Here is a 23,160-nt window from a genome sequence, read left to right on the forward strand (position 1 = left end):
ACGCATGACCTCACATTTCTCTACATTGAAGTTCATCTGCCAGGTGTCTGCCCATTTTGCCGACTTGTCAATGTCCCTCTAATGTCGCTCAGCATCATCCTCACAATTCACTATTCTCCCAAGCTTAGTATCATCTGCAAATTTAGAGATTTTGCCCTCAACACCCACCTCTAAATCGTTTATATAAATCAGGAAAAGCAAGGATCACAACAGTGAACCCTGGGGAACACCACTTTCAACTCATCTCCAGTCTGAGAAATGCCCATCGATACCTACCCTCAGTTTCCTATCTCTCAACCAACTTCCAATCCTCGCTGCCAAGGACCCATCAGTCCCAAACATTTTGAATTTGCTAACCAACCTGCCATGTGGCACCGTATCAAATGCTTTCTGAAAATCCAAATATACAACATCCACGGCACTACCCTCATCCACAGCCTGTGTCACCTCGTCAAACAACTCAATTAACTTTGTCAGACATGACCTGCCCTTGATTACCTAATATTAACTTAATTTTCCTAAGTGTATACTTATCTCATCCCGTATCTCATCCAGGTCTGCAGTTTCCTGGGTTATCCTCTGCCCCTTTCTTGAACAACGCTGTCACATTTGCAATCCCCCAGTCCCCCGGAACTAATCCTGTGTCCAGAGAGGCCTGGAAATTTCTGTCAACAACTCCGCAATATGCTCCCTTACATTTCTCAGCAATCGAGGATGCATTCCATCTGGGCCTGGCGACCTCTCCACCTGGAGTGTTGCCAGCCTTTTTAGCACCTTTTCTTCATCTCTCACTATACTGCTCAACACCCACATTTTCAACCTTGCCATTGTTACCATCTTCGAATTTGGTAAAGACAGAAGCAAAGTGCTCATTTAGTACCACTGCCATACCATGCACTTCAGTGAGCCGTTTACCCTGCTTGTCCCTTATGGGCCCCACTCTGTCCTTCACTAATCTTTTACCATTGATATGTTTGAAGAACATTGTGCTATTTGATTTAGCACAGCTTGTCATCCTTTCCTCATGCTTTCCCTATTCCAGCCTTTGCCGCTCTCCCGCTTCAAAACTCCCTGTGGGATTTGATCACACCAAGTTTGGTTTCTGCTTCACTATCACGTAACTAGTGCAACTGTACAGCAATGTTTTCACCTTCCAGTAATACAGATTTGACTGTGTAATGTGTTCTGCAAGATGGGCCAGCTCCTGGCTGGATGGTGTAAGTGGTAACGTCAGACTGTGAGCGTCGGGTTTTTGTGTGGAAAGGAGGGCGTGAGCAGAGTATGTCAAGAGTTTCAGGAGATAAAAGGAGTGAATTAGTTCTCTGCCAAGGACCAGTGGGTAGCACGATCTTGCTTCAGGCAGTAGGCCATGAGCCTGGAGGGGGAAAATAACAAAAGAAAAGATCTGGGATGAGGTGGAAGGCAAACAAGATATGTCAAAAGGGACGATGGTGCAAGGGGAAAATGAGATAATAATACGACAAACAAAGACATTTTAAAAATGGGCAATTGGAAGTGTAAATAGGATTCGAAGCATCATCAATAGTTGCCATCCAAAAAAAAAATAGAGCCAGAAGTCATCATCTGAAAACGTTGACCTCAATGTCAAGGTAAATGATCTCAAGGTAAATGTCACCCACCGTCTTCTTCCTTTCGATGGTCAATGAAGAGAAAGGACTCAATTAATCATTATTATCCAAACGGGTTTGGTCCACTCCATCGTATGAGGGAAAGGAGACTGCGCCTTACCTCATCAAAGAATGGGTTATTGCCCTTGCGAATCCGTGTTGTCTTCGTTTGCCCAGCAACCGTAACTTTAACAACTGGCCTGATGTTGATACCGGGGAGCTGGCGGGCTTCAACCACACACACTCTGACCTGGAAACAGAAGAATTTGGTAACTACGCATTCCGGCTGGGAAAGATAGTCATGAGGACATGGCCGCCACAGGATTGCTGCCGTGCAGAGTGACACCTGGGCCACGGGCAATGAGCCAATATTGGGCCTTCTGCAATCAGACAGATATCCAAACAAGGCAAAATAAATTATCGGTTCAATTCCTAATTTCTGATTCAAAAAGGGAAAGAAGGAACACACAAAAGATTTTTTTTCCCCTCATTCTTTCGCGAAACATGGGTGTTCATGGCAAGGGCTCAGCATTTCTGGCCCAACTCAAATTTCCCTTGAACTGAGAGGCTCACTCAGCCATTTCAGAGGGCACTTAAGAGTCAACCAAATTGCTGAGGGTCTGGAGTCACATGGAGGCCAGACCAGGTAAGGACGGCAGATTTCCTTCCCTCACGGACATGAGTGAATCCCATGGGTGTAACACCAGTTTTGGGAATTGAGTTGGAATGTGGACTCAAACGTCACCGAAGAAGACCACTTGGCCCATCATTCCCGTGACTGTGCTCGTCAATTAGTTCCCACCCTCCTATCACCACTCCTTCATCATCGCCCTGAATTATACTTTTCATGGACAGAGTAAAAGAGCACTTGGATGATAGATTGTTTTGACAGCTTGGCTATAGATTCATAGAAGTCTGCAGCACAGAAAAGGCCCTTCGGCCCAGCATGTCTCTGCTGGTCAAAAACAACCACCTAACTATGCTAATACTGGCCTATGAAGGTTGGCTCATGTCTAATTATTACTCGTATTGATATAGTGTCTTTCATATAACTGATCAATTAAGAGGTCATTGGGTCAAATCAGCAAGATTGGCATACATACACTGGTCAAAGGGCAGGACTGGGGTCAAAGAGTGGGACTGGGGTCAAATAGCAGGACTTGGGTCAAAGAGCAGGAATGTGGTCAAAGGCAGTACTGTGATCAAAGGATAGGACTGGGATCAGACAGTCAGGCATGAGCGGATGTATGAGTAATTTGCAGAAACATTCAAAAGACAAGCTCACTAACGAGCTACATCTATTAATGCTTCAGCATTATCCTTCAGGGAAGGACATTTTCCAGCCTGACCAGGTCTGGCCGACATGTGACTCCAGACCCACAGCAATGTGGTTGACTTTTACTGCCCTCTGCAATGGCTGAGCAAGACATTCTGTCCAAGGGTGATTAGTGATAGGGATGGGCAACAAATGCTGGACTTGCCAGTGACACCCATGTGGAACCCAAACGGGAGAGACAACAGGAACACACGATAGGGTAGAAATGAACGACTGGTTTATTACACTATACACAAAATAACAAAAGTACAACTGCTCTTCCTGAAGGGGCCACCCTGCCTGACCTGCACCCAGGTCAGGGTTTATATCCAGAGCAGTTTCCCCCTTTTCAGGGTAAACCCCGCCCCAATTACAAGGGGGAATTCATACTCAGCTGTGCAAGGGGGAAATCGAATGGAGCTCAGTCCTTGGCCCCAAGGGGGTCATAACACCCAACATCCCATGAATGAATTAAAAAAACATTCAATTATTTAACTTTTCCAATGAAAGGGTTTCAAGTAACAAGACTTTCGTTAAAATCTCTCCAGGGGGCATGACCAGCAGAGTAAGATTCACTTCAGCGGATAAGAGAATGAGTTGGGGTTCTTTATCCATCCTTTAACACCGTCGCCCACAACCAATTTCACCCCTGCCTCTTTGAAACAAGGCCTTCGCCCCGAGCCTTCAACCCCAAAGATAACTTTCCTGGAAGTCCTGTGGCTTGTTTGGAAGCAGAACTTTGGTAGGCCGTTTCCTTTTCTTGATGCCATGGAGCACGTTGGTCGACGGTTTCCTTGGCATTGCAGGTGGCTCAGTGCCAGGTACTCCCGACGAAGGCTCGGCCTCATCGCCTGTGCCCAGCGGATCTTCTGTGTCCTCCTCCCCCTCGCCACCAGTGTCTGCGGGAGCAAATGAAAAACATCAGCCTGGAAGATGCTGTTGGTGATCGACTGGATGTAGGTGAGGGCTCGAGGGTTAAGTGGGGGGAAAACATAAGAACATAAGAACTAGGAGCAGGAGTAGGCCATCTGGCCCTTCGAGCCTGCTCCGCCATTCAATGAGATCATGGCTGATCTTTTTTTGACTCAGCTCCACTTTCCGGCCCGAACACCATACCCCTTAATCCCTTTATTCTTCAAAAAACTATCTATCTTTATCTTAAAAACAGTGAATGAAGGAGCCTCAACTGCATCACTGGGCAAGGAATTCCATAGATTCACAACCCTTTGGGTGAAGAAGTTCCTCCTAAACTCAGTCCTAAATCTACTTCCCCTTATTTTGAGGCTTTGCCCCCTAGTTCTGCTTTCACCCGCCAGTGGAAACAACCTGCCCGCATCTATCCTATCTATTCCCTTCATAATTTTATATGTTTCTATAAGATCCTCCCACATCCTTCTAAATTCCAACGAGTACAGTCCCAGTCTACTCAACTTCTCCTCGTAATCCAACCCCTTCAGCTCTGGGATTAACCTAGTGAATCTCCTCTGCACACCCTCCAGTGCCAGTACATCCTGTCTCAGGTAAGGAGACCAAAACTGAACACAATACTCCAGGTGTGGCCTCACTAACACCTTATACAATTGCAGCATAACCTCCCTAGTCTTAAACTCCATCCCTCTAGCAATGAAGGACAAAATTCTATTTGCCTTCTTAATCACCTGTTGCACCTGTAAACCAACTTTTTGTGACTCATGCACTAGCACACCCAGGACTCTCTGCACAGCAGCATGTTTTAATATTTTATCATTTAAATAATAATCTCTTTTGCTGTTATTCCTACCAAAATGGATAATCTCACATTTGTCAACATTGTATTCCATCTGCCAGACCCTAGCCCATTCACTTAACCTATCCAAATCCCTCTGCAGACTTCCGGTATCCTCTGCACTTTTTGCTTTACCACTCACCTTAGTGTCATCTGCAAACTTGACACATTGCACTTGGTCCCCAACTCCAAATCATCTGTGTAAATTGTGAACAATTGTGGGCCCAACACTGGTCCCTGAGGGACACCACTAGCTACTGATTGCCAACCAGAGAAACACCCATTAATACCCACTCTTTGCTTTCTATTAATTAACCAATCCTCTATCCATGCTACTACTTTCCCCTTAATGCCATGCATCTTTATCTTATGCAGCAACCTTTTGTGTGGCACCTTGTCAAAAGCTTTCTGGAAATCCAGATATACCACATCCATTTGCTCCCCATTATCTACCGCACTGGTAATGGCCTCAGAAAATTCCACTAAATTAGTTAGGCACGACCTGCCCTTTATGAACCCATGCTGCGTCTGCCCAATGGGACAATTTCCATCCAGATGCCTCGCTATTTCTTCCTTGATGATAGATTCCAGCATCTTCCCTCCTCCCGAAGTTAAGCTAACTGGCCTATAATTACCCACTTTCTGCCTACCTCCTTTTTTAAACAGTGGTGTCACGTTTGCTAATTTCCAATCCGCCGGGACCAACCCAGAGTCTAGTGAATTTTGGTAAATTATCACTCGTGCATTTCCAATTTCCCTAGCCATCTCTTTTAGCACTCTGGGATGCATTCCATCAGAGCCAGGAGACTTGTCTACCTTTAGCCCCATTAGCTTGCCCATCACTACCTCCTTGGTGATAACAATCCTCTCAAGGTCCTCACCTATCATAGCCTCATTTCCATCAGTCACTGGCATGTTATTCGTGTCTTCCATTGTGAAGACCGACCCAAAAAACCTGTTCAGTTCCTCAGCCATTTCCTCATCTCCCATTATTAAATCTTCCTTCTCATCCTCTAAAGGACCAATATTTACCTTAGCCACTCTTATTTGTTTTTGGAACACAGCAGTTACAAAGTTAGCTGACATTAGAGATGCTGCGGCTTTTGAGTCAAAGGGAAAATTGAGTTAGCTTACTGGAGCGAGGAAGGAAAACTGAAAGAGAGAACCGCCCTGTAAACAGTTCATTCACTTGACTGAATCCTGGGGTGAAGGGGTTATCTTCAGAGGAAAGGTTGAGCAGTTGGATTTTTCCCCATTAGGGTTCAGAAGAATGAGAGGTGATCTCGGATTCTGAGGGGACTTGACAGGGTGGATAGGAGAGCAAAGAGCCACACAACACAGGAACGGGCCCTTCGGCCCTCCAAGCCTGCCCCGATCACGTGTCCTATCTAGACCAACTGCCTGTATCCTTCTATACCCCATCTGTTCATGTGTCTTTCTTAAAAGATGTTTGCTCTCATGGGTGACCTAGAAGTGGGGGACACAGTTTAAACATTTATGAATCTCCCCTTTCAGACTGCGTTGAGGAGAATTTCTTTCTCTCTGAGGGTTGTTTGTCTATGGAATTCTTTTCCCCAGAGGGTAGGGGAGGCTGGGTCATTGAATATATTCAAGACTGGGTTAGACAGAATTCCGATGGACAAGGGAGTCAAAGGTTATGGGAGACAGGTAGGAAAGTAGAGCTGAGGCCACAATCCGATCGGCCGTGATCTTATCGAATGGCAGAGCAGGCTGGAAGGGACGAATGGCCTATTGTTTGCTCTTATATAAAACAACTTTCATTACTCACAGAATGAGCTGAGGAGGGGAGGCATGGTGGACTTGTGATCGAGAGACCCAGGACTCTGGGGTCCTGACTTCAAATCCACCATGTGGATTCGGGCAGCACGGAAGCATAGTGGATAGCACTGTGGCTTCACAGCGCCAGGGTCCCAGGTTTGATTCCCCGTTGGGTCACTGTCTGTGCGGAGTCTGCACGTTCTCCCCGTGTCTGCGTGGGTTTCCTCCGGGTGCTCCGGTTCCTCCCACAGTCAAAAGACGTGCAGGTTAGGTGGATTGGTCATGATAAATTGCCCTTATTGACCAAAAAAAAATGTTAGGAGGGGTCATTGGGTTATGGGGATAGGGTGGAAGTGAGGGCTTAAGTGGGTCGGTGCAGACTCGATGCGCCGAATGGCACACCATCTTCTATGGCATCTATGACTATGTGCGGGTTAGGTGGATTGGCCATGCTAAATTACCCTTAGTGTCCAAGAAAGGTTAAGTGGGGTTACTGGATTACGGAGATAGGGTGGAGGTGTGGGCTTGGGTAGGGTGCTCTTTCCAAGGTCCGGTGCAGACTCGATGGGCCAAATGGCCTCCTCCAGCACTGGAAATTCTATGAAATTCTGTGAAATGTTAAATAGAGCACTTCGGATTCAATAAAAATCTGGAAATAAACAGTTTCATGAACACCTATCTGGTTCACTAATGCTCTTGGAAGAAGGCTGCCAAATCTACCAGTCTGGCTTACATGCACTGGAAAAATGGGATGAGAGTAGACAGGTGCTAGGTGGCCAGTCACACTGGGCCGAAGGGCCTCTTTCAGTGTTGTAAAAACTCTATGTAACTCCAGACCCACAGTTGAAGGGGCAGTGATGAGTGATAAATGTTGGCCCAGCCAGCAATGCCGACATCCCATTAATGAATTTAAAAAGCAAATGGTATCTGCAGAGTGTGGGAAGGAGGCAGGGAGCAAAACATTGGGCCTTAGTTTAGACTGTGTCTGACAATATGTCCTGTCTTCATCAGAACCCGAATTCTGGTTTGTTAAAATTTCTAAAGTAAAGGACAAATCTTGGACCACTATCTTGGCCAAGCAGAGTGGTCAATGTGGGGTTGTCGAGGTGAGCACAGCTGGAATCATGAACGGAACATCTGGATGCAGTAGACTAGGTCAGGCAACGTTCTTTCTCGCTGTCCACCCTGGGGTTGAGGGGCACACTGCCTTAGGTCACCAGCTCTGCAAAATAAATGCCAGCACAGCTTCACACTAAACAGTAGCACAAGTCGCAAGGTTGAGAGGATCACACTGACGGTGACTCCAGTCCCAGGTGAGGTCCAGCACGGTGAATAAGCCTTTGTGGCAACTTACACATGTAAGTGTAAAGGGTGCTGTTAGTGCAGAACTGTGTCTTGGTAGGAGTGCTAATGGTTCACAGTGTAGAGGAGAAGCAAAACTGATGATATCTGCTCGCACTTTTACAGACATTGGGTGAATGGAACATCAGAGGAAATAAGAGGTGGAGTAGGCCTTTTAGCTCTCTGAGACTGCTCCACGATTAATTTTTCTCCAACAACTCTATCCCAATTCCCCTCAACTCCCATACGTATCCAAAAATAAACAATCTCAACCTTGAATATATTCATTAACTGAGCATCCAGAGCCCTCCAGGACCGGGAATTCCAAAGATTCACAACTCGCTGATTGAAGGAATTTCTCCTCATCTCAGTTTCAACCCATTACATCACTAACTTTTCTAAGTTCTGGTGAAAGGTCATTAAGCTGTAACGTTGGGCTGGATTCTCTGTTTTTGGGACTATGTCTACATGCCGTTGTAAAAACTGTGGACTTGCACTGGAGTGAAAGGGTCACATGTTGCTAGCCCTGCAGGGGGTTAGCAGGGATCCGGTGTAAATCCATCAACTTTTGCTGAAGATACAAGCCCTCGCACTTCCGGGTCGTAGGCCTCCAATGGCTGCACCTTGCTCCATGGCGGACTCAGACCGCGGAGCTGGACCCTAAACATAGTGCCCCCGATTGGCCGCACGCCCGACCCTGGCCTCCCGCACAAACGTTTCCCGGCCGCGTACAGCTCTGCCCTCCGATCGGCCCACCCCCGACCCGGGCGGCCGTGGACTGAGTCCGCAGACGCCACGCTGGTATCCCGAACGGCAGGACCATGTTCGATCCACGCCATCGGGACTTCGGCTAGTCGGGGGCAGAGTATGGTGGGGCGGGCCTCCATTAATGGCCGCAGGTAGGTGATTAGCTCAGTGAGCTAGACAGCTGGTTTCTAATGCAGAACAAGGCCAGAAGCACGGGTTCAATTCCCGTACCTGCTTACCCGAACAGGCGCTGGAATGTGGCGACGAGGGGCCTTTCACAGTAACTTCATACTTGTGACAATAAAAGATTACTATTATTATATGTGGCCTGGAGGATCGGGGAACCGGCGCCGGTCCCGGTTTCGGAAGCTGAAATGGATTCTCCACCCCGGCACCGGACACAATTTTGGCGTCGGGGTGCGGAGAATGAAAATGAAAATCGCTTATTGTCACAAGTAGGCTTCAATGAAGTGACTGTGAAAAGCCCCTAGTCACCACATTCCAGCACCTGTTCGGGGAGGCTGGTACAGGAATTGAACCCGCGCTGCTGGCCTGCTTTGGTCTGCTTTAAAATCCAGCTATTTAGCCCAGTGTGCTAAACCAGCCCCTGGTGTGCTAAACCAGGAATGCAGCCCATTAACGCTACTTCTCACTTCACAGGTGCAGCGTGACCCATTGAGCATTTCCATCATTATTTGATCTTATTTAAAACTCACAAGGATGATTGAGGGATTGCCAAGACTAGTCAACAACTCCATTATAATTGCATCACGTGACTACCTAGATGGTAGAGAGCGATCAAGCTGTCCCATGGCCTCGCGATTCCTGTAACCAGTGATGATCCACTCGAGCAGTTTAATGGCTAAAGGATTCCAGCTCAGGGCACTGCAACTGTGGAGTTTGCATGTTCTCCCCGTGTCTGCATGGGTTTCGCCCCCACAGCCCAAAGATGTGCAGGTTAGGTGGATTGGCCACGCTAAATTGCCCCTTAATTGGAACAAATGAGTTGGGTACTCTAAAAAAAAATTTAAAGTTGCAATGAGGAAATAAGAATCTTACAATTGGATATAGAGAGGTTAGGAGAGTGGGCCAAAATGTGGCAGATGGAGTTTAACGTGGATTATTGCGAGGTCATATATTTTGGTTGGAAAAATAGGAAGGCAACTTATTGTCTAAATGGGGAGAGACTTCGGGGTGCTCCGATACAGAGGGATCTGGGTGTCCTAGTGCATGAGTCACAGAAAACGAGCATGCAGGTGCAGGAAATAAGGAAAGCAAATGGAATGTTGGCATTTATAGCAAAAGGAATTGAGTATAAAGGTCAGGAAGTGTTGTTGCAACTATACAAGGCATTGGTGAGACCGCACCTGGAGTATTGTGCACAGTTTTGGTCCCCTTATTTGTGGAAAGATGTAGTGGCTTTGGAGGCAGTTCAGAGGAGGTTCACTCGATTGATTCCAGAGATGAGGGGTTTGTTGTATGAGGAGAGATTGAACAGTTCAGGCCGATACTCTCTCGAGTTTAGAAGAATGAGGGAGATCAAATCGAGGTGTACAAGATGCTAAAAGGTCTGGATAAAGTAGACGTGGAGCAGATGCTTCCCCTTGTGGAGCATTCCAAAATGAGAGGCCTTAGGATAAGAGGTAGCAAATTTAAAACAGAGTTGAGGAGAAACTCCGGGCGGGATTCTCCCGCATTTGGCGCGATGGCCCGATGCCGGCTCCAAGAACGGCGCGAACCACTCCGGCGTCGGGCCACCCGGAAGGTGCGGAGTCCTCCGCACCTCCCGGGGCTAGGCTGGCGGCGGAGGGGTTGGCGCCGCGCCGAAAGGCCGCCGTGGGCCAGCGCAGGTTGGCGCATGCACCGAACCGCTGGCGTGTTCTGGCACATGCGCAGGGGTGTTCTTCTCCACGCCGGCCATGACGGAGCCCGACAGAGGTCGGCGCGGAGGGAAAGAGCGCGCCCACGGCACAGGCCTGCCCGCAGATCGATGGGCCCCGATCGCGGGCCAGGCCACCGTGCCCTCCCTGGGGCCGGATCCCCCCACGCCCCCACGAGGACCCCGCTAGACGGCCGACAAGCCGGGTCCCGCCGTGATGGACCGTGTCCATTTCACGCCGGCGGGACTGGCTGAAAGCGGGCGGCCGCTCGGCCCATCGGGGCCCGGAGAATTGCTGGGGTGGGGGGGGGGGGGGAGGGCGCTGCCAACGGCTCCCCGCCCCCGCCCGAAAACCGGCGCCGGAGAATTCGGCAGCCGGCGTCCGGGCGGCGGGGCGGGATTCACGGCGTTCCCCCCCCCCCCCCCCCCCAGCAATTCTCCGACCCGGCGGGGGGTCGGAAAAGCCCACCCTACATCTCCCAAAGGGTGGTGAATCTGCGGAATTTGCTACCCCAGAGTACGGTGGATGGCGGGACAGTGAGTAAATTTAAGGAGGGGGTAGACAGCTTTTTAATTGGTAATGGGTTGAAGGGTTATGGAGAACTGGTGGGAGGGGGTGGGGTGGGTGCAGAACGGTGGAGTTAAGGCCAGGGTGAGATCAGCCATGATCGAATTGTGGAGCAGACCTGATGGGCCGAATGGCCTGATTCTGCTCCTCACCTTATGAACTTATGAACCAATACCACCACAAACACACCAAACGGTTATTTCTTCATGCTAGTTTTGCAGGTATGTCTCTATGCCAGGTGGTCATTGTATTTATTTGTATCAAGGTGGTGGGTGCATCACGAGCTCGTTGTGTGCAAGGCTGTCTACTGAAAGGAAAACCTTTTTTTCACACAAGTTCACCCCGGTAAGATCTCATGCAAATGTCTGCACCTCTCACAATGCAGCGCTCCCTCCAAGTCTGCGTCTAGAGGGTCTACAATTTTACATATTCGGAGATCAAAGTTTTCGGAATTGATGGGTTCAGTCTCCACCCGAAGATTTCACACATTAACCAGAAGTAACATTTGGCTCGTCAACCACTGCCCTTCTTCCCCACCGCCCACATTATCTTACCAGTGGGGGCATCAGTGTCCACTAAGACCTCTGTCGTTGCCACCTCAGGTTGAACCGGTGGTTGTGGGCGGAATAAGGGCGCGGCTCCCGCTGGAGGTATGTACGAGACCTGCAGGACTATGGTGGCCTGTAAAGGACAAAGAGAAAAGAGAAGCACAATTACTCAAGACTAGCCAAAGTGGCAGACATGGCTGGATTAGGTCATCCACGTTTATTTGTGAAGATAAACCAGTGCCCCTTTCGGACGGATTGCGAATAGATATGTCCATGTTTGCGTCATTGAGTACAATTGCTGTTTGACCAGGGAACATTGCAAACTGTAAAGTTTCATATTCCAGATCATAAGAGCATTCCAGCCTCTAATTTCCCTTGAACTGGGCGTATTGCTCGGCCATTTCAGGGGGCAGTTAAAAGTGAACCATGTTGCTCTGGGTCTGGAGTCACATACGGCCAGACTTCCTTCCCTAAATGACATCAACGATGGTTTTTAAAACATTCAGTGATAACTTCCATTGAACCCAATCTTTTCTGACTCGAAACTCCACCACTTGATTGGATTTGAACCCATTCCCCCAGAACATTAGCCTGGGCCTGTAGATAACTAGTCCAGTGACATTACCTCTATACCGCGGTCTCTCCCCTGACCAAAAGTTGCATTTCGAATCTACAGTGCAGAACGGAGCCATTTGGCCCGTCGAGTCTACACCGACCCTGCGAAAGAGCAACCCTACCTGGGCTCGCTCACCTGCCCTATCCCTGTCACCATACCAAACCTTTGGACACAAAGGGACAATCTAGCATGGGCAATACACCTCACCTCCTCACCTTTGGACTGTGGGAGGAAACCAGGGCAACCGGAGAACACCCACGCTGACATTGTAGAGAACGTGTTAACTCCACACAGTCACCCAAGGCCTGAATTTAACCCGGGTCCCTGCCTCGGTGCTGCCCTGGAAAATGTGTCTTTTTTCTTTAGTGACCTGTGCGATAGTGACTCAGTGCTTTAACTCCCAGCCCAGGGACATGAGTGTGCACTCATGGAAACTCGGAGCTGGAATAGGCCATCCAGACCCTCGAGCCGCGCTCCGCCATTCATGGCTGATCCTCAATGCCATATTCCAGAAGGCCACTGTGAGGGCTGACTCGCTCCAGAAGGTCTGGGTGACGTCCTCCTGGGTTTGCAGGGGGCCTGAAATCAAACCACGAGCTGAAGGCAAGGTTTGATGTGAAATAAAGTTTTTTCAGAAAGATAGAGGCTTGAGTGCGAACCTCAAGCTGAAGGCCCAGTTTCATGAGAAATAAGGGGCTGGATTCCCTGTTTTTGGGACGATGTCCCCACAGCAGAAAACCTGGCGTGAAACGGCCCCATATTCATCGCACTGCAGGGGGCCAGCAGGGACCCAGAGTGGATCTGGGAGTTTTTGCTGCAAATATGGCCGCCGCACTTCCGGGTCGGAGGCCGCGCATGTGCATGGCAGCGGCCTTCAGCTGCCGCGCCGCACTCCATGGCGGACTCAGACCGCACAGCTGGACCCTCCAAATAGTGCCCCCCGATCGGCCGCGTGCCCAACCCGGACTGCCCGCCCACAATTAGTGCGGTGCCGTATAAGCCCCCCCCCCCCCCCGCCCTCCGATCGGCCCGCCCCCCACCATGGCGGCCGCGGACTGAGTATCCCGACTGGCAGGACCATGTTACATCCACGCCGGCGGGATATCGGGGGAGGAGAATGGTGGGGTGGGCCTCCAGCAATGGCCGCAGGTAGGTGATAAGCGGCGCGGCATACTCTGAGTACGCCGCTTTTCGGGGCCTGGAGACTGGGGGAATCGCCACCGGACCTGATTATATGCGGGAAACTGGATTCTCCTTCTCCACTCCGGTGCCGGCCACAATTTTGTCGTCGTGGAGCAGAGAATCCAGCCCAAGGTGTCTCCAGATAGCCTGCTGCCTGTGATTGTTGTATTTTTCTAAACTACAGGGACCCTGAATGAATGACCCTACAAAGAAGACCATTACCGTCAGGAAACCGGAGACGCTAATCTGAAAACTAGCTGTGGAGAAAGTAAGCTAAAGAACCACCATCTGAGCCAAAGACTCTTCGTTTTTGGGACTATGTCCCCACACCGTTGGCAAAACTGTTTTTTTATGCCAGGAGAACTGGCGTTAAAAGGCCACGGATTCCCCGTTTTGCAGGGGGCTAGCAGGAGGCCGGCGTAGAGCTCGCAGCTCTAGCTGCCGAAACGGCCCCCAGCACTTCCGGGTCAGAGGCCGCGCCATGCTCCATGGCGGACTCAGCCCGCGGACCTGGACCGCCCACTCACATTGCCCCCAGCCCCGATTGAAGCCCCCCCCCAGCCCGCCGATCGGCCCTCCCCCGACTGTGGCGGCCCCGGGCTGAGTCCGCAGCCTCTACGCGAGGATCCCGGGCGGTGGGACCATGTTAGAACCACGCAGTCGGGAATTCGGCTGGTCGGCGACGGAGCATTGTGGGACGGGCCTCAGGCAATGGCCTCAGGCGGTGGATACTGGGCGCAGTGTACTCCATGAACAGGTACAGCACGGGGTTAGATACAGAGGAAAGCTCCTCGACACTGTCCCATCAAACACTCCCAGAACAGGTACAGCACGGGGTTAGATACAGAGTAAAGCTCCTAGACACTGTCCCATCAAACATTCCCAGAACAGGTACAGCACGGGGTTAGATACAGAGTAAAGCTTCCTCGACACTGTCCCATCAAACACGCCCAGGACAGGTACAGCACAGGGTTAGATACAGAGTAAAGCTCCCTCTACACTGTCCCATCAAACACTCCCAGGACATGTACAGCATGGGGTTAGATACAGAGTAAAGCTCCCTCTACACTGTCCCCATCAAACACTCCCAGGACAGGTACAGCACAGGGTTAGATGCAGATTAAAGCTCCCTCTACACTGTCCCCATCAAATACTCCCAGGACGGGTACAGCATGGGGTTCGATACAGAGTAAAGCTCTCTCTCGTGCTGGGACCTTTGCTGTTCGTAGTATATATAAATGATGTGGAGGAAAATGTAACTGTTCTGATTAGTAAGTTTGCAGACGACACAAAGGTTGGTGGAATTGCGGATAGCGATGAGGACTGTCAGAGGACACAGCTGGATTTAGATCGTTTGGAGACTTGGGCAGAGAGATGGCAGATGGAGTTTAATCCGGACAAATGTGAGGTAATGCATTTTGGAAGGTCTAATGCAGGTAGGGAATATACAGTGAATGGTAGAACCCTCAAGAGTATTGACAGTCAGAGAGATCTAGGTGTACAGGTCCACAGGTCACTGAAAGGGGCAACACAGGTGGGGAAGGTAGTCAAGAGGCATATGGCATGCTTGCCTTCATTGGCCGGGGCATTGAGTAGAAGAATTGGCAAGTCATGTTGCAGCTGTATAGAAACTTAGTTAGGCCACACTTGGAGTACAGTGTTCAATTCTGGTCGCCACACTACCAGAAGGATGTGGAGGCTTTAGAGAGGGTGCGGGCGACATTTACCAAGATGTTGCCTGGTATGGAGGGCATTAGCTATGAGGAGCGGTTGAATAAGCTCGGTTTGTTCTCACTGGAACGATGGAGGTTGAGGGACGACCAGATAGAGGTCTACAAAATTATGAGGGGCATAGACAGAGTGGATAGTCAGAGGCTTTTCCTCAGGGTAGAGGGGTCAATTACTCGGGGGCATAGGTTTAAGGTGAGAGGGGCAAGGTTTAGAGTAGATGTACGAGGCAAGTTGTTTACACAGAGGGTAGTGGGTGCCTGGAACTCGCTGCCGGAGAAGGTGGTGGAAGCAGGGACGGTCGTGACATTTAAGGGGCATCTTGACAAATACACGAAGAGGATGGGAATAGAGGGATACGGACCCAGGAAGTGTAGAAGATTTTAGTTTAGACGGGCAGCATGGTCGGCACGGGCTTGGAGGGCAGAAGGGCCTGTTCCTGTGCTGTACTTTTCTTTGTTCTTTGTTCTTTGTTCTATACTGTCCCATCAAACACTCCCAGAACAGGTATAGCACGGGGTTAGATACAGATTAAAGCTCCCTCTACACTGTCCCCATCAAACACTCCCAGAACAGGTACAACACGAGGTTAGATGCAGAGTAAAGGTCCCTTTACGCTGTCCTCATCAAACACTTCCAGGACAGGTACAGCACGGGGTTAATTACAGAGTAAAGCTCCCTCTAAACTGTCCCATCAAACACCCTAGGACAGGTACAGAACAGGGTTAGATACAGAGTAAAACTCCATCAATATTGTCCCATCAAACACTCCCAGGACAGGTACAGAACAGGGCTAGATACAGAGTAAAGCTCCCTCTACACTGTCCCCATCACCACTCCCAGAACAGGTATAGCACGGGGTTAGATACAGAGTAAAGCTCCCTCTACACTGTCCCCATCAAACACTCCCAGAACAGGTACAACACGAGGTTAGATGCAGAGTAAAGGTCCCTTTACGCTGTCCTCATCAAACACTCCCAGGACAGGTACAGCACGGGGTTAATTACAGAGTAAAGCTCCCTCTAAACTGTCCCATCAAACACCCTAGGACAGGTACAGAACAGGGTTAGATACAGAGTAAAGCTCCATCAATATTGTCCCATCAAACACTCCCAGGACAGGTACAGAACAGGGCTAGATACAGAGTAAAGCTCCCTCTACACTGTCCCATCAAACACCCACCAGGGACAGGTACAGCACAAGGTTAGATACAGAATAAAGCTACCTTTACACTGTCCCCATCAAACACTCTCAGGACAGGTACAGTACGGGGTTAGATACAGAGTAAAGCTCCCTCTACACTGTCCCCATCAAACACTCCCAGGACAGGTACAGCACGGGGTTAGATACAGAGTAAAGCTCCCTCTACACTGTCCCAACAAACACTCCCAGGACAGGTACAGCACGGGGTTAGATACAGAGTAAAGCTCCCTCTACACTGTCCCCATCAAACACTCCCAGGGTACAGCACGGGGTTAGATACAGAGTAAAGCTCCCTCTACACTGTCCCCATCAAACACTCCCAGGACAGGTACAGCACGGGGTTAGATACAGAGTAAAGCTCCCTCTACACTGTCCCAACAAACACTCCCAGGACAGGTACAGCACAGGGTTAGATACAGAGTAAAGCTCCCTCTACACTGTCCCCATCAAACACTCCCAGGACAGGTACAGCACAGGGTTAGATACAGAGTAAAGCTCCCTCTACACTGTCCCCATCAAACACTCCCAGGACAGGTAAAGCACGGGGTTAGATACAGAGTAAAGCTTCCTCTACACTGTCCCCATCAAACACTCCCAGGGTACAGCACGAGGTTAGTGGCAGAGTAAAGCTGCCTTTATGCTGTCCCATCACCGTGCTCCCAGCCCCTCCAAAGTTTCCACGCCACAATACAGAATAAAGCTCCCTCAGATAAGGATGGCAGATTTCCTGTCCACAAGGGCATTATCGAACCAGGTGAATTTTTACAACAATGGTTTCACCAATACTGAGACAAGATTCATATTCCAAGTTTTATTAATTGAATTTGATATTGGCACTGTGCCACCGTCTCCACCCAGCCCACCGGCCTATCTCAACCAGCTGAACACATCTCTAGTCAACTACTGCAAGAAAGTGTTCAGCCACTGTTCGGCTTTGTTCCATCCTCCAACTCTCCCAGGAATTCTCCTGAAGAGTGGGATCAACAACAGTGAATTCCAATACATTCCGGCCTCCAGCTCTCGCTGTCAGCTGTTTCAAACCTCTCTCCCTGGGACAATAAGTTCATTATGTTTCGAAATAATTCTCTGGCGTTGCTGTGATTGGCAGCAAAACCGCGATAATGTTTAAACAGAAATGACATGGTCTGTGGTTATCGAGTGAGAAAGGGAGCCACAGTATTCCATCCACGCTGACCCAGCAAACAATCCTCGGACAGCTGCCTTGCTGCCGTACTGCTGACTGAGCAGTGCAGAGGCAGCTTTACTCTGTTGGAGGGGTGGGGGAGTTTGGGAGGTTGGGTGGGAGGTTGTGGATATTGGGGGGCATGGAGGGAGGTGGGTGTAGCGATATGCATCACTGTAAATACAAGGGGTTAATGTAGATACACTAGGACTAAGTAAACACTAGAGGGAGCACCAGAAACATCATGACACACAGACATTCAACCAATAGGTCAGTAAGATAGGACACGGCCAATGGGCAGTCAAGACACACCCAGTGGTGGCACTACAAGGGGGCAACCCATATAAAAGGACAGGGCACACATGCTCTTTCTCTTTCCACAGGCGACACTCAGAGAGACAGGGGCAGATCAGGAAGCATCACACCCACCGCATGGCTTAGAGCAGACTGGTTAGTTAGACTGAGTTACTATAGCAAGATTAACAGGAGAGTCAAACTCAAGTAGGAGAATTGTTAACTGTTCAATAAATGTGTTAAACCTATCTCCAAGTCTGAACCTTCCTTTGTCAGAGTATATATCAAGGAGCAGCTTATGCTACATGAGGAAGCAGAACACAACAGTGGGGGCGATGTGGCGGCTTGGGGGGAGGTGCAGGTTGAGAGGGGGAATTTGGAGTGGCATGGGGGGAGGTTGGGGAGATGGCGTGGAGGGAGTTTGAGGATGTTGAGGCGGCATGGGGGCAGGTGGGTGGGTGGCATTGGGTGGAAGAATTGGGGAAATGGGACGGCATGGGGGGGTGGTTGGGGGTGGAGTGGGGTGGGGGAGATGGGACAGCATGGGGGGAAGTGGGGATTGGGTGGGGGAGCTTGAGGATGTTCAGGTGGCATGAGGGGCTGTTGGGGATAACTTGGCGTGGGGAAGGTGGGGGATACGGGGCAGCAAGGGGGGTGGTGGGTGGGTGGGGGAGATGAGGCAACATGGAGGGAAGCAGGGGAGGAGTTTCAGGATGTTCAGGTGGCATAGGGGGTGGTTGGGGTTACTTGGGGTGGGGGGAGGTGGGAGAGATGGAGCGGCGGGAGGGGTGGTGACGGGTGGCGTGGGTTGGGGGAGGTGGGGGATATGGTGGCATGGGGAAGTGGGTGGGGGGGTTTGAGGATGTTAAGGTGGCATGGGGGAGCTTGGGGGTGGTGTGGGGTGGGGGATTGGGTAGGGGAGATTATGCGGCATGGGGGAAGTGGGGATTGTGTGGAGGAGTTTGAGGATGTTGAGGTGGCATGGGGGAGCTTGGGGTTACTCAGGGTGGGGGGCAATGGTGAGAGATGAAGCGGCAGGATGTGGTGGGGTTTGAGTGGGGGAGTGAGATTATTGGGATGGCATGAGGGGGAGGTTGGGGAGGTGGCTTGGGGGGAGGTAGTGGGCTTGTCTTGGGATAGAGGGGAAGTCACTTTTCCTTTGCTATTGGGGTACCTTATTTATTAATTGCATTTTTCTAATTTTGGGCAGTAAATTCACAAGTCTATGTGACAGCTTCTGAAGAAATGGGAAACAATGCAGTTCGAGAGTTAAGGCAAGATTGAATTTTGTATCTTGTATCACTCTTCTCTGAATAATACATATCACCAATTCAATCTACATTCTTCAGACAATGCTGGTCTGATTGTCAAATCATTGGGATAATGTCATCAGCATAAAAAGGGCAACTCATGTATCTTGTGAGTTGGTGCCAGAGAAGTCAGAATGGTAAGGTTGTATTAGCTAGAGAGTTGAATTATTTAGTAGATGTAGGGATTTATTTGTAGCCACTTTCCCAACATGAGTTTATTGCTCTGTGATTAATTATCCGAAGATAATCAGCAACCAGGCCTCCAATATCACCATTGTTACAAGTCACTCTGCCTCATGTAACGGCAGAAAGACAAAACCGACATCCATACATCTTTTGTGATGTGTCAACATGCTCTACATCCAATTAAGTAATTTTGAGTTGTAGTCACTGATATAATGTAGGCAATGTTATCAAATGGTGGAGCAGGTTCAAGGGGCCGAATGGCTTATTCCTGCTTCGAATACAAATGTTCATGTGTCATTCTGGATGGATGAGATATGAGCTGAGCCTTTGTCATCCACCATTATCTTGTGAACCGAGGAAGGGATCATGGCTGAAGTTCTGTTTATTTTGTGCTCAAGGAGTTTACCGAGAGAGGGCTTTGTGGGGTCAAATTGCCAGGACAGGAGTACGTAATAAACGCATCGTGAATCACCTGTTTTACACTGCACATGATTGTCAAGAGTCTTTTTCATTGATTTCCATCTTGTCCTTTGGTCCACTTACTTATTATCACAGTCTATCTTGGTGCTTTTGGGAGTTTTTTTCCGAGGAATGAAATATCCATGCTAACTAAAGTTGTGTTACACGGTAGATACTAAAAACATACTGTAGTGAAGCAGCGATTAGCAGAGTCTTCATACTTGCTGATCAAGATAACAAATGTGAACCATTCTGTCTTTGTCCTCTGGTCTCTTAAAAGTTGTGTGGCCCAGAGACACCTGAGGGCTCCAACCTGCCTCTCACCTGTCTGGCGGATGTGAAGGATGGGCTGGGGCTAGGTGTTGTGTGTCTGCTAGGTGGTGTCTGCCAGGGGAGGTTGGGGTGTAGCGGTTGGGGCAGGGTACCCATGACACATGAATGTCTCACACGGTGACATCCTCACTGAGTAGTGGCAGGGCACGGAGGCAGTAAGGTGAGCCCCACCTTGTGTGAAAACATCCGCATTGAGTTAACCCATTCACCATCTCCCGCAACTGCCGCACCTTTCACCGCAAGAAATATAGGCCCCCGAGATGGATTGGCCAGTAGACGTGCCGGGATCACCTGGGCAGACAGTGGAATGTCACCCGAAAGACAGGAGTCAGACTTTGTCGAGCGATCAGGAGCACCAGAGCTCACCTCACAGCGCGTCGTCATCGTCCTCAGTCCCATGGGTAAGAGCCGCTGATTCTGCCTGCCCAGGGGCAACACCCTGGTGATGCTGGCATGGCCCTCGGAGGGGGGAGGGGGAGTTGCGGTAGCGGGAAGGAGTGGATGGCTGAGTGGAAGGTGGAGTGAAGGACTGAGGGAGAGAGAAGGATGAGAGCTTCCAAGGAAGGGAGATTCTCTGTGGAGGGAAATTACATTGGAGGGAGTGGATGGTGGGGGGCAGAAGTGGGTAGGGCGGTGGAGCTGCTGAGGGCCTAGTTGGTAAATCTGGAAGTGATGTGGTTGTCCCGTGTACAGTCCAGCACGATGCTCGAGATCCTCCCTGGGGCTTTATTAGAGAGCCCCACCAGAGTGGTCCAGGCATGGGAAGCTCATCTTGAGGATGTCGGAGCACTGCTCACCATCGCTCCTGGTTGCTGCACGAACGTTGTTATAATGGTTCTCCACGTCAGTCTGGGGCCTCCGTACAGGCATCATTAGCCATGACCTGAGTGGGTAACCATTGTTCCCCAGAGCCAACCCCTCACCCCAGGGAGCATCTCAAAGGTGCCGGGATCCACAGTTGCGGCAGGATGTATGCATCTTGCTTGCTACCAGGCTACCGGGCACAGATATGCATGATGCATACATCCTGCCACACACTGTGGATCACTGGTGGTCACCCACTGACATCATATTCAGGGAGTGGAAGCCCTTCCTATTGATGCAGGACATCCCCTGATGGACTGGTGCTTGGAGGACGACCTGCGTGCCACCGATCGCCCCCTGGACCTGGGGCATAACAGCGATGGCGGCAAATTGTGCTGCCCGGCCATCTAGTTGGGTCTAGTCCAGGTTGAAGATGATCCAACCCCTGGGCGCATGGGGCCTCCGTGACAGCACAGACGCAGACGTTTGTGAAATCTCACACAGGTCACCCCATCGGGCCCAGGTATGAGGCAGAGGCATAAATGTTCAGGACGTCTGTCACCTTGACGACCAGCGGACGCAGGCGTCCTCCTCCATAGCCCCACGGTGCCATCTGGCAGAGGTGCCGCACGGTCTCCCTGCTGAGCCGGAGTCTTCAGCGGCGCGCACAGCCCAGCCACTCCTCAAAGGACGGCTGTCAATGTCGTGCCCCGATGCGGCGCCTCCTTCGAACCTCCTCCTCGGCCTGTTGGACGGCCGGTGCTTCAGCCTCACTGGCTGGCCCCTGCTCTTCAGGAGCAAGCTGCTCTCGTGGAGGCTCCTCCCTGGGCTGGCTCTGATGCTCTCACGGCTGTGCGTCTGCAACGGCAGCAGCGGCCTGATAGGTAGCGAGCAAAGTTGGCTGTAGTCTGATATCCACGTCTCCGTGGGGGGAGGGGAGAGACAGGGGATGTCAGCAAGGTGAGGGTTCCCTTGGGTATTGTGGTAATACCAGGTATTGCGGTATCTGAGAGGTGGATGACCATTGGTTAGACCCAGGAGTCTACCATTGGCTGATGTACATAGCTCCACCCTAAGAGGCAGAGTATAACAACCGATGCCGTCCCAGCAGCCTTCACTTTCTGTATCGAAGCTGCTGGGTACAGTTCTAGCAGATTAAAGCCTATTAGTTATGACTCACCTTGTCTCGAGAGTAATTGATTGCGCATCAGGTATCTAATGTCACCAGGTTACATGGTCACCCTGAGTTGTGCTGCTGCGCCACCCTTAACATGACGTCCGCACTGCACCCCTGTCCCCATCGGCGACTGGCACCTGGTCTGTGAGATGGGAGCGTCTATCCTCACCACCCGTAACTGCCAACAGGAGCACTGGTGCCAGCGACAGGCTCTGCGGCCTCGGTCCTAGGTCTCCCAGTGAGGGTCTAACGTGGGTCTCCTCACTGGGTGAGCTTGTGCTCCAGTGGACATACTGCACGTAGACTTTCAGAGAGCAGTTGATGAGGTGTCACATTGAAGGTTATTGCAGAGGATTAAAGCTCATGATGTAGGGAGCAACATGTTGGCATGAATAGCAGATCGACTGCTTAAAGGGAACAGAGTTGGCAAAAATGGGTCATTTTCTGGTTGGAAGATGCAACAAGTGATGTCCCACTGGGATCAGGGCTGGGGCTTCAACATTTTACAACTTATAGAAACGGCTTGGATGAAGGAACTGAAGGTATAGTTGCTAAAATTGCTGACAATACAAAGATAGGTAGGAAAGTAAGTTGTGAAGAGGACATATGAAGGCTACAGAGGGCGGTGCCATGGCACAGTGGTCAGCACTGCTGCCTCACAGCGCCAGGGTCCCAGGTTCGATTCCCCGCTGGGTCACTGTCTGTGCGGAGTCTGCACGTTCCCCCCATGGCTGCGTGGGTTTCCTCCGGGTGCTCCGGTTTCCTCCCACAGTCCAAAGATGTGCAGGTTAGATGCACTGGCCACGCTAAATTGGCCCTTAGTGTCCAAAGGGTTGCAGGTTAGGTGAGGATAATGGGGATAGGGTGGGGAGTGGGGCGAGGTGGGGAGCTCTTTCAGAGTGTGGGTGCAGGCCCGATGGGCCGAATGGCCTCCTCCTGCCCTGTACAAACTCTATGGATATAAATAGGGTCGGTAAGTGGGGAAAGATCTGGTAAATGGAAGATATTTGTGCGGAAATGTGAAATTGTCAATTCTGGCAGGAAATATAAAAAATAAGCTTATTAGCTAAATGGGGAGAGATTGCAGAAGTCTGAGGTGCAGAGGGATCTGGGTG

General features: G+C 50.3%; 1 protein-coding gene across 1 annotated transcript in view; it reads right to left on the reverse strand.

The window, feature by feature from the left end:
- Window positions 1-23,160, reverse strand: part of dysf (dysferlin, limb girdle muscular dystrophy 2B (autosomal recessive)) — a 427,787-nt gene that overhangs the window by 334,801 nt on the left and 69,826 nt on the right. Inside the window, exons 5-7 of the mRNA XM_072497740.1 lie at window positions 11,577-11,703; window positions 3,645-3,842; window positions 1,750-1,901 (exon numbers count right to left, since the gene is read on the reverse strand). Coding sequence (XP_072353841.1) covers window positions 1,750-1,901; window positions 3,645-3,842; window positions 11,577-11,703 — 477 coding nt within the window. The remainder of the gene's footprint in view (window positions 1-1,749; window positions 1,902-3,644; window positions 3,843-11,576; window positions 11,704-23,160) is intronic.

This window comes from Scyliorhinus torazame, chromosome 3, assembly GCF_047496885.1.
Source record: "Scyliorhinus torazame isolate Kashiwa2021f chromosome 3, sScyTor2.1, whole genome shotgun sequence".
In the NCBI taxonomy this organism is placed as follows: domain Eukaryota; kingdom Metazoa; phylum Chordata; class Chondrichthyes; order Carcharhiniformes; family Scyliorhinidae; genus Scyliorhinus; species Scyliorhinus torazame.